We start from the raw sequence: 17783 nt of genomic DNA on the forward strand, positions 1-17783 counted from the left end.
CGTGGTATTCTCACTCGCATGGAACAAGTGGGTTGAGGAGGCATCGAACGAGATGTAAAATGTATCCAAGGAATGGAGGAAGGCAGCAACAACTCAATACCAGGAGAAAGTAGTATCTCGCAAGTATGATCATATTGTGTTTAGGCAGTTGATAGCAAAGATAATTGTCCAGCATGAACTACCATACTCTTACGTGGAGTATGAAAGAGTGAGAGAGACATGGAAGTATTTAAATGTTGATGTCCAATTCATCTGTCGAAACACGGCGAAATCAGATATGTATCGATTGTATGAAAGCGAGAGAGATACACTAAAACGGGAATTAGCGAGTCTTCCTGGACGAGTCTCCTTCACTTCCGACTTGTGGATGTCACTGAAACGTGAAGGGTACATGTGCGTGACAGCACATTACATTGATCGGAATTGGAAGTTGAACAGCAAGATCCTGTCATTTAGTGCTCTACCACCACCACATAACAGTATGAGTGTTGCGGTTCACCTTCTTGAGTCGCTGAAAGAGTGGAGTCTCGAGAAGAAGGTGTTCTCTATCACATTAGATAATGCTTCAAGTAATGACTCGATGCAAGACATAGTCAAATCGCAGCTGTTGTTAAATGATGATTTATTATGTGGAGGAGAATTTTTCCATGTCAGATGTGTTGCTCACATACTTAACCTGATAGTGCAAGATGGTTTGAAGGTTATTGGAGGCGCTTTGCACAAAGTTAGAGAGAGTATTAAGTATGTGCTAGCATCGGAAACGCGGGAAGAGTTGTTTGAAAAATGCGTGAATGCTACAGGCATAAATGAAAACGCGGGTCTGATCTTGGATGTGCAGACAAGAGGGAACTCAACTTACTTTATGCTTGAAAGAGTCATCAAGTACCGTAAAGCATTTGTTAAGTTGGAGACATTTGATAAGAGAGGTTACAAAGTGGCGCCTACAGCTGAGGAATGGACGCGAGCTGAGAAGATATGCCAATTTTTGTGCCCTTTCGCAGAGATCACAAAACTGATGTCAGGTTCTAATTACCCCACCTCAAACTTGTATTTTTATCAAGTTTGGTCCATCCATGAGTGGCTTCAAATAAATGAGTACAGCGAGGATGAGATCGTCTGAAAAATGGTGTCACCGATGAAAGAGAAGTTTGATAAGTATTGGGATGAAGTTAGTTGTGTTTTTGCAATGGCAGCAGTCTTTGATCCACGTTTCAAGCTTTCATTTGTCGAGTGTTGCTTAGGGAAGCTTGACATGAGTACACGTGATGTAAAGTTGAAGAACTTGCGCCAGAAGCTGAGTATTTTGTTCGAGTCTTACGACAAAAAATCCAAGGCTAACTCACCTTCTACAGAGCCACGTGTGACGGTTCCACAAAATGTCAGTTCTGCAGGATCAATGGGACTGTTTGGGAACTACCAAGTGAAGTCTTTTTTAAATTTTCAACTTGCTGGTTTTTTTTTAAATCGTTTCTTTTTTTTTTCGAAAACTTCATAGGAATTCTTTAAATTTCGCAAAGTCAACAGTGCTGCTACTGGAAAGACAGCTCTAGAAGCTTATCTTGATGAACCTCCTTTGGACATTGATAGTTTAGAGAGCTTGGACATTCTCCAATTCTGGAAAACTAACACTCATCGTTATGGTGATTTGGCTGCAATGGCTTGTGATCTGCTCAGCATTCCTATCACAACAGTGGTTCCAGAGTCCTCCTTTAGTATTGGGTCGCGAGTTCTTAACAAATACAGGAGCCGTTTACTCCAAAAAAATGTGCAAGCTCTGATATGCACTAGGAATTAGATCAAAGGATATGAGGCTTATGAACATGGTAAATAATTCACATTATAATTAGTTGTATAGTACCATTATCTTTAACACTAATTAAATGCAATTTTTAAAAATTTACAGAAGATGAAATCGATCCTGAAGAGGAGACATTACCATCTTTTGACTCCATTGCCAATGAGGAAAATGATGATGAAGAAGTTTGATATCTTTCTTGATTTGGTGTTTTGTTTTATTACAAGTTGGGATTTCATGTTTAAGTTTCTTTGATTTGTTTCAGTACTATGATTCTGTTTTTTGGCTTTATTACATTGGTGTTTTGGTTAAGACAATATGAAAGTGACTTTGCTTTTTTTTTTTGGTCAACAAAGTGACTTTGCTATGATCAAGTCAGCAACCAACGTGTATAAATGTATAATAACTCAGAAATATTGATAAGTAATTTAAAAACTGATATAAACGTAAAACAACAAGTTGTAACTTGTAAGCAAGAGACTATGATATGGTCGATCATGTTTATGTTTTGTATAAAGTCATCTAAGCTAAACTGACATTGATTGTTAGAATAGGGTTTGTATAAAGTCATCTAAGCTGAAACGACATTGATTGTTAGAATAGGGTCGATCATGTTTATTGTTGTGGGCACAGGGGGTAACCCACGAATTTATAGAACGGTGGAACCAAGTTTTAAACCTGAAACAAAGAGAACCGGTTTTTATGAGTTTTTAGAGTTTTATAATGCAAACGGAAACAATTGTGAAAACGAATGAGATGATGATGATAATGATAATAAAACAAGATAAATAAACAAAGAAAATGGATAGATATGGCGGAATCAAGCTGCTGGATGTGTATCACTCTCAGCTTGATTAGAAGGGGGACTGAAGTGGATTTGCGGATGAAAATTTGATTGAATCTCTCAATCTGATGGAATGATGGATCGAAGTGATTGACTCTCTCAATCTGTGTACTGACCTTCTTTGATTTTCACAAACAAACTAGACTCACGAAATCAATAAGACAACAAAGAATCTCTCTTTGAATCCTAAAGACCGATATTTTATACAAATAAAAATCTTTGATAAAAACTGAATAAACTTTTTATTAACTTGGTGATTAAGGGTGATCTTTACAATGGACGTCTAGGAGCTTATATAAGGCACAGAGACAAAGGTCCTAACGTTCTAAAAAAAAAGAAAGGAAATAAATCAAAGACAAAGCAATAAATTGAAAAAACTAGCCGTTGGAGCCTTTTGTGGGATTTTGGCTCCAAGTAAAGAATCTGAGTTTCCTTGAACCTGGATGGTTTTAATGGATAAGAGAGTTTTCTTGGGACCTTCTTGGATGCTTGATAGGTGCTGATATCGTCAATGGCTGGATAAAAAAAGAGCTGTTGGACATTAATGTCGGTTTGCTCCAAATAAGGCAGGTTTGAGTAAATGAGGGTCCTCCTGATCCAATGGTTGCTGGTGCATGGTATGAACTTGTAGAACTCCTCCTGGACGCCTAGAATACCTCCTGATTGGTTGAAATGATCTCCTGGTCGCCAATGCCTGGTTTGAAGCTGATTGAACCGGTTAGCTTCCAATCGAGGTAAGTGCAGAACTGGTTTGACCGGTTTTGGAATATTGATCATAACTTCTGATTTCCGAGTCCATTTCTCCTAATATTTGGTTTTCTGAAAAGCTGATGGATCCTTCTTGAATCCTATGATGGGCTTTGGTTCAGGCCGCTCTTTTCTTGGGCTTGAATCTTTTTCCAAAGTCGGGTACTCGCAGATGGACGGGTTGGAAAACCTCTGACTTGTAAAATTCATAACTTTTTGGTCCGTGAATATTTTGGCTCGATTCCAATTGGGAAGGACTCCTTCTTGAGTGTAGAATCCAATAAAATTGGTTTCATGTTGAAAGTCCTTCTTTTTGTGGAAATATACGCCTTGAACTGAACCTTGGTCGCTGGTACCTCCTAGATGACCGGTTTGAACGGTTTGGTGAGACTCTGGTTGAACCATAGATTTCGTAACCATAACATTTATGTTTGGTGGTTCAGCTGAAGTAATGACTCGATGTTGGTAAGTTTGTTTGTGCAGGTAGAAGCAGATTTGGCAGCTACGAGTTAGTATCCGTGCAGGTAGAAGCAGAAACAGCTTGAAGCAGCTAGTATCATATTTTTAATGTGACGTATCGCGGGACGGCCCGTGAAGGCTTACACATTTAACGGTACGAGATTGGGCAGCTAGTTTGAGGACCGCATCCCGCGCGGGACGGTCCAGCCGTATACAGGGACAGGACAGGATGTGAGAGCCCAATTGCCATCCCTAATAAACCCTTGACGACGTTTTTCTGCCGGAGAGTTTAAAGTTCGCCGCAAGACGGAGAGAGAGAGACTTTTCACGAGGACGGTGAAGGAATGGCTGATTGCAGCAGCGGAGAGGAAGATCCCAAGTGGAAAGCGGCCATCAATTCGATAGCCACCACCACCGTTTACGGCGCTTCCGTCACGAAACCTGCAGCTACTTAACTATATGAAGATGGAGATTTTCGAATTAAACCTAAAAAGCTAACGCATGCCCAGATCAAGGTTACTTAATATATTGAAGAAAGCCAATATCACATAGCTCTTTTAATTGCAATCAGACTTTGTTACTTGGATGGAGAAGATTGTTATGTTCACCCCAATTATAATAAAGTAGACTTCATTGGTTAGTGTTATTATCTTCGTAAAGTAGACTGTGGTATGAGTTTTTGTGTATTAGAGATTTGTATAGTGGGTTATTCATTGTGTGTGCTACTTTGTATATCTCTTCTAGTCTTTGTTCATGCTACAGTTAATTATGGCTTCATTGAGTTGACTATTGTTGCTGACTGAGTTAATCTTGAAAACAGGTGAAGAATGAAATGGTGGAGAACACGTTAGACTTTGTCAAAGATCCTGTCAATATTCCCGAGGTTGAAGAAACCGAGAAAGAGTGTGGAGTTCGATTATTTAAGTGGTGTTCAACTGGCATAGTCTTTGATCATGTAGGTTAGTCATCACCACGCCCCTCTCTGAAATTCTAGACCTTAATCTTGATTCTTGTTATTATCATCGCTAATCCGTCGAGAAACTGATTTGTCCTTTTAACCAGATGAGCTTGAAGGACCCCAAAAAGAAGCCTAATTTACGCCCTGGCAGAGGAATTAATAGGAGCTCTAAAGAGGTCACTAAGCACCATTTCCCTTCAACCGTCGTCCTGTTTTCTTCTTATGAATCTAATTTCTTTGTTATTCTATGGTTTACTGCAGTTTAAGAAAGGAATAAAATCGATAGCTGTTGACGGCTCAGATGTTTTATCTGCTGCTATGGAAGCAGCTAAGAGAGCCTCATCCAGACTAGAGGTAACTAAAGAAGCGGCTGCAAAAATTTTAAAGCCAAGAAAGAAGAAGAAAGAGTAGCGGTACGAGGCTAAAAATGGCTACCTTCCGTTGCATTGGTTTTGCAGGTAAACTATATGGTTTCTTCTCATCTTCCTGTTTTCATCCTTGGGATATAACAGTAACACATGAACTTAACAAAAACATATATTTGCAGCTAAACAAAACTTCAACACAGAGATCTGCAAATTCGTGAAAAGATCCATCCATCCACTACATTGGGAATTTCATCACTTGAAAAGAAGAAACATAGAATCACTTTGGCTACAAGCTATTAATGCAAGAGATAGAGAGACATCATTTGTTCTTGACGTGATGAGAGTGAAGTTCTTCAGAGATGTTGTCATCATCTTTGATCCAGACGAAATCTTCTAATCCATCATAAATCTCCTCTGCTGCATCTGCATTTTTCTTGGCTTCTTGTTTAGATGATGCTGATAAGAAAGCGTTCTTTATTCCCTTAATTAGTCTTTTACCGAGACTTTTCTGCGGCGGCGGAGAGGCTCCTCTTCGCCGGAAAGTCGTGCTCAGTGATGAAACCGAACCTCTCTCTCCTCTCTGCATCTTGTTTACGTTGCTCGAACTGTGAACGCAATGGAAACTCGCGGACCGAGCAGAGTCCATCACACTCCTCGACTTAGACTCCATCACCCGTTCCGATTCTTTGGATATGAGCTTCTTCATCTCCTCGAGCTCTTTCTCCAAGCTCTTGATCCTCGAGCTTGTGGAATCCATCGCAGCTCTTAGCCTGCAGTTTTGCCTCGCCGCCGTGTCTCGCTGGAGAAGCGACCCGAGCGTCACGGAGGAGTCTCTCTCCGCCTGGGTGATCTCTCGGTTTCGATGTCCCGCAGAGGTAGCGACGGCGTCGGCTGCAGTTATGATCGAGTGGCGCGTGTTGAGCTGCTCTTGTAGCATCGCGCGTACGATGAACCTCAGAGGCATTTTCGGGTTTTGGACGGCGTGGAGGAGTAACGGCGGCGAGAGTTTGTCGCAGTCTATCGAATTACATATCTGAACCTTCTCTTCCTCCGTTATCTCTCCGTCATGCTCCTGCGTAAAATGTATATCCAATTATAAAACGACACGTAACATTAATCAAAATTTAAATACCGATTTTACAAAATTAGCCCTACCTTCACGTAAGCATCAACGACTCTGTAAAGCAAATCGTGGCGCGGGAACCTTTGCTGCACGGCGCCGGCAACGACGACGAAATCTCCGGCGGGAAGTATAACGGCTTGCTCGAGAAACTCGTTGACGCACTCTCCGTCTCTGACTTCCGTCAAAGCTTCGATGCATCTTCCGACTAAAAACGCTTTCGTTTCCGATTCCGGAAGCAAGGTGAGGCATGAACGGAGAACGATCTTGATGTAGTCAGCATTGACGAAGACGACTCGTCGGAGATAAGACTCCGTTAAGTTCCTCAGATTATCTCTGACGTCGTTTCTTCCAGCTCCCGTCATCAGAAGGAGCTCAGCAGCGACTCTCAGCGAAACGACGTTAAACGGCGTTAGTTCAAGGTGAGCGCCGTAGCAGAAAGCGGTTACTAATGTGAACGTTTCAGCCGTTATGTTTAACGGCGGTGAGAGAGTTAATTCGTTAACGTTCGTTAGGTGGCGTTTTAAATAGCCACTCCTCCTTGACAGATGATCCTATGGGATAAAAACATGACATACAATAAAATCAGACCTTTTTGCTTATTCACATTAAATGTGTAATTTATTTTAGTTTTTTTAAAATAGCTATATTTTATCAGTTTTCAAAAGATAAATGTTTTATAAAAATATTTTTGAAAGATTATTATAAACTTCAAAATTAAAATTCACTGAACTACGTTTGATTTAGAAATAATGAAACTGTTATTTACAGAAAACAATGTACTTATAATCAAATTTTATCACGTTTTGTAATATTAGTGAAAACATTAAAATCTATTATTTTAAATAAAAAAAAAGACTATGTAGTTAAAAAGGTTAAAATGAGTTTGCATCATACCAATGAAAATCGTTGAAATATTAATTGATTTTGATGAAACCAAACAAATGGGCAATGTCCGAAATTGGCAAACAAAAGTTTGAAAAACGTAACCTTATGAAGATGGAACCTTGTGCCTCCCACATGTACCAGCACATCAGGTTTAGAATTATTAACCAACGACCTGAAATATATCAAAACAAAATATAGAATAATAATCATAGCATACAAATAACTCTATAAATAAATTAAAATGCGGTAAAAGAATATTAAATAATGCGGTAAATTTTGGTAAAAGTTAGGAGAAACATTACCATTTAAGAACTCTAGATTCAAGCTCCATTGAAGAAGAAGAGAGATTGATACGTGGTTGAGGAGAAGGAGATATAGATGATGAAGAAGAAGAGAAAGAGGAGGAGTGATCCACGTAGTCTTCTTCTTCGTAGATCGTATTTACAAACCCTAAATTTATTCCTCGCTTCATTCTTTTTTTTTTTCTTTGGTTCTCCAGAGAGAAGATGAAAAAAAGAAAGTTCTGTGTGATTTCAGAGAAGATTCGAAATCGCCGGTTAGGTTTTTGAGAGTAAAGTAAAGAAAGGAAAACTTGCAGTGAATGACAATAAATGTGGTAATAGAGGTAATAAATGATTTTATTGTGATCGTTATAATATACGTGAAAGTCTTTAAATGCGTTTTCCCTTTTCTTCTTCAATAACCTTCTCATTCGTATAGAGGGACCACGTCCACATGCTGCAGATGTGTTTGGTTCTACATTCAAATTTTCGCTAAAATTTGAAATACATTAATTAGACTTTTGTGTATATATAGTACTATTGCATTAATATCCTATCTAAGTTTGATTGGTTTTGTGTTACTAACCAACAAATTTTGTGGTTATAACATTGAACCGTTTATATACGAATTTGTTCGGGCAACCAGTCTCTACCAAGAAAAACTTGTTTGATTATTCCCATCTTTTGGAGGAAACTAAATTCACATGTTAATATGTTATGAACCTTGGGCTAGTGGTTTAGTGCTTGGAGTAGGTTCCATTGCACCCCTAGTTCGATTTCCATGGGGAGGGGTGCTTTACGCCATGTTATCGGTATCAGCGCCGGCCGGCCCCGGGCCTAGGGGACTAAGGCTGAAGGCCCGAACCCATCCGGGTCTACAAAAAAAAAAAAATGTTAATATGTTATGGTCTTAAGTTTGAAGAAACTACTAGATTCTGACCCGCACGCCTGTGCGGGTGTTTTTTAATTTTTATATAGTTCATAATTATTCTTCCATGTTTGATCGTATATATTTTTCTTACGTGTTTGATCGTATATATTTTTCTTACGACTAACCAATATAGACCCATTATGTATAATATGATTTTATATTTTATATGCAATAATTTTATTAATTGTTTTAAACAATTGAATTATTTTATTCAATTGTATATACATATATATATATACATAAATATAGACGTGTCTATATATATATATATATATATCACGATGGTTTAGCAATGAAACATAGATATATATAACAATAAATGTGAATTAACTAAAAGAAATAATTTGTTTGTTTATATATATTTTTTATAATATTTCATTATTTATTAGTAGCAACATTTGTAGTTCTTAATAAGATATATAAATAGGTATAATGATATTTTTATTATAATTTTTTACACATTTCTTACCAAAAACTGATTTGGTTAGTTGCAATTATATTTTTAGATTTGTAACATTAAAAAGACTTATGTTGTGCTTGTGGTATGATAGAAGGAATATTCTATATATTGATGGCTCGTGTGAAGATTTTTTTTTTTAAAATCTAAAACTGAAAATTATTGAAAACGTGTTTTGCAAGAACTTGGAAGGAATATACCTGTTAAGCTTAGATATTAAGATTTGTCACAACCTTAGATTATGAGGTGGTTTAAAGCATATAATAATTGTTATGTCAGTCTGCTTATCACGATACCAGCCGAATAAATAGGAACATCGTAAAAGAAATGAAATATTTTTGAAATATTAATCATTTATTTTCTATCTATGAGACTTTATCGTAAATGTCCACTGAGTTGGGCTTGGTAATAAACATGAAAAGACCTGAAAATTGTTTAGTAAATAAGTACTTTTTAATGTCAATGGCAGAAGATGTAATTATAATTGTAAAGTAAGGGTTAATTCTCAAATGTTCTTCAATTTTAATAGATTAGATATGTTTTTCTAAACAAGATCCAGTTCTCTTGACACATTCTCACTTTGTCATCCCTTAGCATCTATTTTCCTCTGAATAACTCTGATTTATTTGTTAAAAGTTAACAAAGATTTTTACTTATACTGTGTATATATCACTAAAATTTTGTTTCTCTCTTCCTCCAGCAGATAAGTTGCTCCTCTAAATTGCATGACACGACTGGTAAAATAAATTAAATCATGATTGATTATAAGTGGGCGAACACAGAACACCTCAAATCGAGCTCAAGCAATGACAAATATTATAACTGTGGTGTGTAATATACTTGCATAATCATATAATGAAACTAGCTAGTTCATTTTATCTATCACATGAGAGATGCACAATTATGGTTTTTTACTCCCCAACTTGTTTCAAAGTGTAGAAAGTCCATTATAGAACTAGAGTGGAAGTCTCATACAAGCCCAAGCCCATTGCAAAGAAAGCCCTAGCATCAACTAAAACCTAGCACTGTGTACAGACTATATATTCGCCGTTAACACTCACCACCGCATCCTCGTCCACAGAGAAAAACCCTAGAGAGAGTTTCTCCAAACCCGGCGGCGAAGATGAAGTACAACCCAAGAGTCACCTCCTCTCGCAGGAAGAACCGCAAGGCTCACTTCACAGCCTCATCCAGCGAGAGGCGCGTCATCATGAGCTCACCGCTCTCCACCGACCTTCGCCAAAAGTACAACGTCAGATCCATGCCCATCCGCAAGGACGACGAGGTTCAGATCGTTCGTGGGACCTACAAGGGACGTGAAGGAAAGGTCGTCCAGGTGTACCGTCGCAAGTGGGTGATTCACATCGAGAGGATCACGAGGGAGAAGGTGAACGGAACCACCGTGAACGTCGGTGTTCAGCCGTCGAAAGTGGTGATTACGAAGCTTCGTCTTGATAAGGACAGGAAGTCGCTTTTGGAGAGGAAGGCGAAGGGACGTGCTGCTGCTGATAAGGACAAGGGGACCAAGTTCACTGCTGAGGATGTTATGCAGAACGTTGATTAACCGAAACATTGTCGTAAGGTTTTATCGTTGTTTTAAATTTTGTTTCATCGAATGTTATTTATGTTTCGGACATGAGAATGTGTCTTTTGATTTCAGTTTCGATAATGAGTTTTGACTCTTTAGCTATATTCTATAGTTTTATTGATGCTTTTTATATTGAATGTTAGCTCGTGTTAGTTATTGTTGAGATTGATGTTCTTTTTATGAGTTTTATGCTAGAGATTTTGTGAGTATTGGTCGTTAAAATTGGTAATTAGGTGAAATGATTCTAGTACCTGTTTGTGTTCTAGGTTGGAGCTAATCTTTATAATTCGTATTTTATGAAACTGGTATATCACTCTTGAAAGTAGGTGTTTGTTGCTAATCTTTGGTATGGCTTGCTTAGCTATGGATTTAGAAGAAAATCTAATGACAACCCATCAATTTTATTGCTTCTACTTCGAATCTTTTGTTCTGGTGTGCTTTTTTATCATTTGGTTTGTGATTCAGGTTCCTAATTCACATTGCAAAACCTAATTTGACTAAAGTAGTTAAGATTTTTTCTATTTCTCCCCAACTTTTTCCTCTTAGTCTATAATTGTGTTCCAGTAGTCTTGTTTCTCGCTTCCAAATCTTACTCTAGGATCTAGGTTATTAAAATCGTTTCTCTTGCGGTGATCAAGAATACCAAAAATAAACAAATTCGAGACTGTTGAAAAACTATACAAATAAATAAAATTTACGATGATTCATTATTCAATGGAATATGAAGAAAAAAGCTAAATTTAATCTAAGAACATCTCTAATCCCACACTAAAAATGCTCCGATGGTAGTAACTTGTTTTTTATTTGTTCATCACTTTATTTTCTATTTTAAAATAGAGTTACCATTGGAACCAACTTATAAACTCTATTATATAGTTATTCTATTTTATAGTAAAAAATAGAGCAAACCATTGAAAATAGTCTAAACAGTTGCATGCGATGAAAGAAAGTCGGCGTCTCCATTGTTAAACCAAAAGGGCATTGGTATGTCAGTCTAGATACTTCAATGTTAAGATTAAGTGAGTTTCCAAACCAATAAGATACACTGCACATTGGCAGCACCACAGACTGACGAATCTCATAGATTAAATCTAAAATTCTTGAAATTTTTTTTTAACGTATCGCTATTTGCTACATGGCAATTATTTACTCGGAGATGAAGAGTTGAAGTATATAGTATACCTTTGGCTCGTTTTGCGGATGTAGGCGTAATAGTCATGGTCCGTTTCTCATGGTGATCGTAGGGAAGTCTTTCATGGAAACCAACTAGTACGACCATTTATTTATTTGAAACTTTTGAGGGCATTGTTGCAAGCCAAGACTTTTTTTTCACTGCGCTAAAGTTGCTTTGATCTCATCAATATTCTCTTCTATACTGTATTCAGAGTTAACAGAATGAACAAGGAAATAGGACTTACCCGGTGAGACGTTCGGCTAAGCCGGCTTTCTTCGTGCTATTGTTAGGAACTTTCTTCAAAATCAAACATTTTATCCTTTTTGGCTTGATCCACCACATCATTGTCTTCATTGGCATACTAAACTCCACGAACTCCTCTTCAATTTCCCGAGGACAAAAATGATAAGGAGACATGAGAATAATCATCAAGTAGAAGCCAATGCTGGTTTTAGTCTACACACAAATGCTTGACAACTGATATATCAAGATTGCAAATCTTCGGCATTGGTGAAGAGATTTGTGGACACAGTGACAGGACAATGGGTATGGTATAAGAAAGACTACGGTGGAGAATTTTTACGTGGAACGGTGGAAGTGGCGATATGTTTTGAAGAGCTATGGAACGACAAGGTAAGATATAAAGTTCTGAAGTCCAACGGTTAGGATACTTATAATATGTAAAGGAAAACGTAATTGTTAGTCATGTAGTGTCTGTAGTCCAACGGTTAGGATAATTGCCTACCAAGTAATAGACCTGGGTTTGACTTCCGGCAGACGCATTTGGTTTTTATTAGCCTTGTGAAGTGAATAAATTTGAAACCAGAGAATGTCTTAGTTTTTTGTTGTCATAGTTCTTTGGTTGTGTCTTCTTGGTGTATCTAAAATATTCTGTGCTCAGATTTCTAATGTTCAGAGCTTTCTGTGGGGGCGGAGAGTAGCATACTGATCAAACACTTGATCATTCTTTTTTTTATCCTTGGTGTGGAATCTCTGGATTATGATGACGAACTTCATTGATTGACTGCTTCTCTAGTGAAACAAAGTCATGATGATGATGATGATAAATAAGAGCTTTATGATCATCCTTAATATTCTCTTGAACTTTGCATATGATATTGATCGGCTCCTGCTCCGGAACAGACTCATAATCAATATTGATCAGCTTCTGCTTCAAGGGATATGCTATATAATAAATTCATAATAATCATTGATCGTCTGTTGTTCCATGGAAAGAGCTAGAACAGTCTCGTGATCAATATTTTTTTAGATGCTGCTCTGAGAAAGAATCTACAACAGACTCGAAATCAATATTAAACGGTTGCTGCTCAGAGGAAGATAGAACATACTTAAAACTATTATTGATCTGCTACTGCTCCAAGGAAGAATAGTCAAAATAATGATGATAAGTATTAGGAATAAAGAAACTTTGTTAGATTTAAATTTATTATGGGCTTCTGATTTAAAATCAACTAGACCCTGATGGATATGAATTTTCAGTTTTTAATTATTTATTTTATTAAATGATGTATTTGTAATAATTATTCATATTATATTTATTAAGTAAATATTTTTTTGCATCTTAAACTATCTATTTTTTTACGAATGTGTGATATCATATAAAAAATATAAAAAAATAAGTATATAGAGTTAATTATATAATTGTAAATACGGAAAAAAAAATTTCGTGTGTGATATCAAATAAATAATGATCCGCCCGGTTAACAAAAATCATGATTTTTTTAAGTGTAATTTTTTTTATTTTGACCATTTCCTTAAAACTATATTAAATTTTACATATTTTAATTAGAATATTTTTAATATCTTTACCTTTTTATTTGAAATGTAAATCAATATTTTTAAATTTTTAAAAGCATAGTCATTCTTAAATATTTTTTGAATAAATAATTATTGTTAAATTTAATCAACTGAAAATAATATCCATACAATTGTATGAGTCAAATTCTACTTTGATGCATGTTATATATTAGTGCTGCATGTTTTAGGTAACATTTTAATGATGCACTTTTTAAAAATCTCTATTATTAAAATTATGCACGTAAGGATAACTCATGAGTTTTCTTGGTTGATTAAATGACATTATGTCCAAATTTATTTAAGGATATTTCATTAAGGTAACTGAAAAAGACAAACAATAAAATAGGAAGTTTAAATTCATTTAAGCATATTTCATTAATTTAACTGAAAAGATAAGTAATAAATTAGATAGTTTTATTCGTTTTAGGATATTTCATAAATGCAACTGAAAAAGACAAGCAAAAAAATAGGGAGTTTAATTAATGAAGTAAGAATATTTTCAAATAGGTACTTCTATTTTAATAATATAGATTGGGATCCTCATCATGCATGGTTAACAGAGGTAAGATGTATGATATTGCACATGTTTGAAGATATTTGATGCCCTTCCTTGAACTGTATAAATGACAATAATGTTAAAGAGTCATTTATGCAAAGATAACCATTAATCATCATTTAGCATCATCTTGTCATCCTGATCAAACTCGAAATTGCGTACATGTAGAAGTTTCGTCATCTTCATTTTAATTAAGTATTGATGATAATATTGTATTTCATTTTGGAATCGTATTAATAACCAGAGATCCTTTGTATGCCTTAATTTGGATACGTTGACTTATTGGCTTGTTGACATACTGGCAGATCCAAATCTCGTTGATATATTGAACTAGCAAGCACGACTAGTCCACCTTCCAATCGATCCACGTGTAGTACAGTCTGGCTTGTATAAACAATATAAATCGTCTTCCACGCTTGACATTTTTTAAACATTTGCATCGGTATAAAGAAACCCCCTGATATGGGTTTGGCGAATTAGACAAAAAAAATATGAGTCAAGGCTGTGATCTCTCTATTCTGGAAGAGCTAACTTCAAATGCCAAAAAAAGACAAGATAATGTATTGAACAAGATACTCAAAGCTAACGCAAACACAGAGTACCTCAGCCGTTTTCTCGAGGGGAGCTCCGACAAAGAGCTGTTCAAGAAGAACGTACCAGTGGTCAGCTACGAAGATGTTAAGCCTTATATCGACCGTGTCGCAAACGGAGAACCCTCGGATATACTTTCGGGTGAACCCATTACTGCGTTTACCCTTAGGTATACACCTCCATCATTTAATGACATTAAGTTTAAATTTGATTAAGGAAAACTCATTAATTTAACTGGAAAAGACAATCATTAAAATAGGTAGTTTAATTTAATTCTCAATGGCATGGAAGTGTAAATAAGTTAGAAAACTTAGGGGTATTTTTTAATGGGTACTTCTCTTTTAATAATAGAGATTGGTAGTAAAAACATCTCCAAGAGCAACTTTAAAACTTCAAATATAAGGTTTTATGTGCTCCAAAAGAAATCTCAAACTCAAATTATAAGGTTTTGTACAGTGAAACCTTATATTTAAGTTACACTGTACAAAACCTAATATTTGAGGTTTCATATTTTCTTAGTCCTTATACTTATATATCTTTTAAAATATCTTGATAATTTTCTTGTTTATCATTTTAGTCCATACAGTTTTGTATCTTTTATATATTTTATATATCTTCTTATAAATTTGATTTTTACATATAAATTTAAATAAATTTATAAATGTTTATTAAATATTCAAAAATTCTATCCTCTTAAATAATAAAATTTATACCTATAAAATGCACATAGACATTAGACATTAGACGTTAGACAAGTAGCAAAGCATTACAACTTAAAAATGAATTTTAATATTGGAGGTCCATCTTTTATAAATTATTCCTCTAGTTCTTCTTCTTCCTCAGACTCATCAGAGTTTGATGAATGGTTACTAAATGAAAATGAAGCAATCGAACGAGACGAACAAATTGCAGTCAATTTGTTAGCCAACAACAACCGCCTAGCTCATCAACTCATTCAAGAAGAAAATCATGTAAGTCATCGTGGTTCTATTCACGGTATGCCGGCTGATGCCACTGATGAATACATCAAAATTGGCGAGTCAACGGCAATCGAATGCTTGAAGAGATTTTGTCGTGCAATTACAGAAATATTTTCAGAGTGGTGTCTCAGGTCACCAACCCCGGAGGACGTTGCTAGACTTCTTAACATTGGCCACAATGAGGATTTCCGGGAATGCTAGGCAGTCTAGATTGTATGCACTGGAAGTGGTAAAATTGTCCAACCGCATGGGCATGACAATTTGCAGGCCGTAGCGGATCACCCTCAATCATTCTCGAAGCAGTTGCAGATTATGATTTGTGGATATGACATGCTTATTTTGGTATGCCAAGCAGCAACAACGGCATTAATGTTTTGAAGTCATCTAATTTGTTCTCAAAGCTTGCTCAAGGTACAGCTCCTCCAGCTAATTATATTATTCAAGGGCAAGAATATAACATGGGTTATTATCTAACTGATGGGATTTATCCGAAGTGGTCAACTATTCTTCAAACTATAGTGATCCCCAAGGTCCAAAGAAAAAATTGTTTGCAGAAAGACAAGAAGCATGTCAAAAAGATGCTGAACGCGCATTTGGTGTTCTACAATCCAAGTTTGCTATCATAAAAGGACCATGTCGTTTTTGGAAGAAAGAAGTTTTGCATGATATAATGACAAGATACATTATAATGCATAACATGATAATTGAAGATGAGCTAGACATCAATGCACCGATTAGAGATGCAAGAGTGGTGTCAGTACTACAAGTTGAAATGGCAATAAACGAAAATACTCGGTTTCAACAATTTTTAGCTCGTAATCTACAAATAAAAAATAAAGAAGCTCATTTATCTCTTCGAAATGCGCTAATTGACCATATATGGGAACATTATAGAAATAATAATAATAATGAATAATAATATATTTTTAAGTCTTTTATTTATATGTAATTTGCTATTAGAATGTAATAGTTTATTAATAAATGTAGTTTATAAGGTTTTATGTTGTATGATTTTAGTTGTTATAAATGTTTTATGCTTTTATTTGATTCTTGTCTAAAGTATGGACTATAATGTAAAAATATAAAACATTTAAGGTTTTTTTTAAGGTTTACCATCGGAGAAGGTCACCTACAAACCTCAAATATAAGGTTGTTTTTGGAGATGTTCTAAGTAGATTTGTCCTAACCGTTTATGACTTAAGATTTTCTAAATTTTCGATTTGTGATACTTTATCCCTGATAAAAATAATCTGTCTCAAAAAAAAAAAAAGATGACAACTAGTAGCTTCATGATGATCATCCTTCTTCTTGGATCTTGCAGAAGGTAACTTGATCATCATTCTTTTCTGATCCTCTTCTTATTATTTTTATTAAAAAGCTAGGGTGTGCTTTGACCCATTGATCTCTCTTGTTTTCTCATAGATGATATCTTTTTTTTTTTCTTTTTCTTTAGGCTTCTTGTTAACACTTAAATATTGAGTAGTTGCGAGGGAGAACGAGAAGAAAATCTACAATAAGCAGAGATTATCAGAATGTGAACAATTAGTAACAGAAATGGTTTTGTGGTGTAGTTGGTTATCACGTCAGTCTAACACACTGAAGGTCTCCGGTTCGAATCGGGCGAAGCCAAATTTTTTACCCTTCTGATATAGGCTTAATGAGTCCATAGGGCTTTTTAAATGGCTCGATTTAACTGAATAACGGTTTAATGGATAACTATAGCCTAAGCATGCAGAAAACACGTAACCTGTTTTTTACAAAGTGTTTTTCTGTTATTAAACAATACTGTAATTAAACAATACTGTTCTCCTAACAAACAAGCAACGATTCAAACAAAAAAAAGAGGTGGGAAGGATGGCAAGACTGATACAGATGGGAAAAAAGGGATAATCAAAGCTACAGCTTTATAGTGGACTAGTGTTAGCACGGCTCAAATCTCCTATATTTTTAATTATTTTATCCTAATTTTAAATTTAACTAATTAGTAATTTTACACATAAAGAACCATATGTAATATTGAAGAGATTTTGCTTACGTGGAATTAACGAGCCTTGCTTTCCTATAAATATACACACAACTCTCATTCCCAAACCACACACAAACTCCCAAATCACACCCTATCTTAAATCACATTCCTCAGCAAAATCCTATTCAAATTATAAATATTTGAAAAAAATAGGAAAATGAGAAGATATTAGAATTCATGTGGGCAAGACTTACGTATTATA

General features: G+C 35.7%; 3 protein-coding genes, 1 long non-coding RNA gene and 1 other non-coding gene across 5 annotated transcripts; 4 read left to right on the top strand and 1 right to left on the bottom strand.

Annotated features, from left to right (window-relative positions):
* The first annotated feature begins 1123 nt into the window (after window positions 1-1123).
* LOC106309053 (zinc finger BED domain-containing protein DAYSLEEPER-like) lies at window positions 1124-1986 on the top strand. Its single transcript, XM_013746134.1, has 3 exons — window positions 1124-1420; window positions 1496-1712; window positions 1904-1986. The coding sequence occupies exons 1-3, from the start codon at window positions 1124-1126 to the stop codon at window positions 1984-1986; spliced, it is 597 nt and encodes a 198-aa protein (XP_013601588.1).
* A 1982-nt stretch (window positions 1987-3968) lies between these two features.
* On the top strand, window positions 3969-5548 carry LOC106308053. Its single transcript, XR_001263476.1, has 5 exons — window positions 3969-4360; window positions 4666-4804; window positions 4908-4979; window positions 5065-5261; window positions 5351-5548. It is a non-coding gene; the product is annotated as an uncharacterized LOC106308053 (long non-coding RNA).
* Window positions 5352-7770, bottom strand: LOC106308052 (BTB/POZ domain-containing protein At3g49900-like). The gene is made up of 4 exons (XM_013745168.1): window positions 7482-7770; window positions 7282-7351; window positions 6327-6845; window positions 5352-6243 (listed from the first exon to the last, which is right to left on the bottom strand). The coding sequence occupies exons 1-4, from the start codon at window positions 7649-7651 to the stop codon at window positions 5491-5493; spliced, it is 1512 nt and encodes a 503-aa protein (XP_013600622.1). The 5' UTR covers window positions 7652-7770; the 3' UTR covers window positions 5352-5490.
* A 2137-nt stretch (window positions 7771-9907) lies between these two features.
* LOC106308011 (60S ribosomal protein L26-1) lies at window positions 9908-10566 on the top strand. Its single transcript, XM_013745117.1, has one exon. The coding sequence runs from the start codon at window positions 9972-9974 to the stop codon at window positions 10410-10412; it is 441 nt and encodes a 146-aa protein (XP_013600571.1). The 5' UTR covers window positions 9908-9971; the 3' UTR covers window positions 10413-10566.
* A 6545-nt stretch (window positions 10567-17111) lies between these two features.
* TRNAV-AAC lies at window positions 17112-17184 on the top strand. Its single transcript has one exon. It is a non-coding gene; the product is annotated as a tRNA-Val (tRNA).
* Window positions 17185-17783: the final 599 nt, after the last annotated feature.

The sequence above is a fragment of the Brassica oleracea genome, chromosome C8, assembly GCF_000695525.1.
Source record: "Brassica oleracea var. oleracea cultivar TO1000 chromosome C8, BOL, whole genome shotgun sequence".
In the NCBI taxonomy this organism is placed as follows: Eukaryota; Viridiplantae; Streptophyta; class Magnoliopsida; order Brassicales; family Brassicaceae; genus Brassica; species Brassica oleracea.

Excerpts from the sequence above, each read along its gene's own strand:
- LOC106308052 (XM_013745168.1), bottom strand. The coding sequence starts at position 7,651 with ATGAAGCGAGGAATAAATTTAGGGTTTGTAAATACGATCTACGAAGAA. Across the intron at positions 7,352-7,481 it reads GAATCTAGAGTTCTTAAATG|GTCGTTGGTTAATAATTCTA; the intron begins GTAATGTTTCTC and ends GATATATTTCAG. Across the intron at positions 6,244-6,326 it reads TCGTTGATGCTTACGTGAAG|GAGCATGACGGAGAGATAAC; the intron begins GTAGGGCTAATT and ends CATTTTACGCAG.
- LOC106308011 (XM_013745117.1), top strand. The coding sequence starts at position 9,972 with ATGAAGTACAACCCAAGAGTCACCTCCTCTCGCAGGAAGAACCGCAAG.
- LOC106309053 (XM_013746134.1), top strand. The coding sequence starts at position 1,124 with ATGGTGTCACCGATGAAAGAGAAGTTTGATAAGTATTGGGATGAAGTT. Across the intron at positions 1,421-1,495 it reads GACTGTTTGGGAACTACCAA|GAATTCTTTAAATTTCGCAA; the intron begins GTGAAGTCTTTT and ends AAAACTTCATAG. Across the intron at positions 1,713-1,903 it reads GGTTCCAGAGTCCTCCTTTA|AAGATGAAATCGATCCTGAA; the intron begins GTATTGGGTCGC and ends AAAAATTTACAG.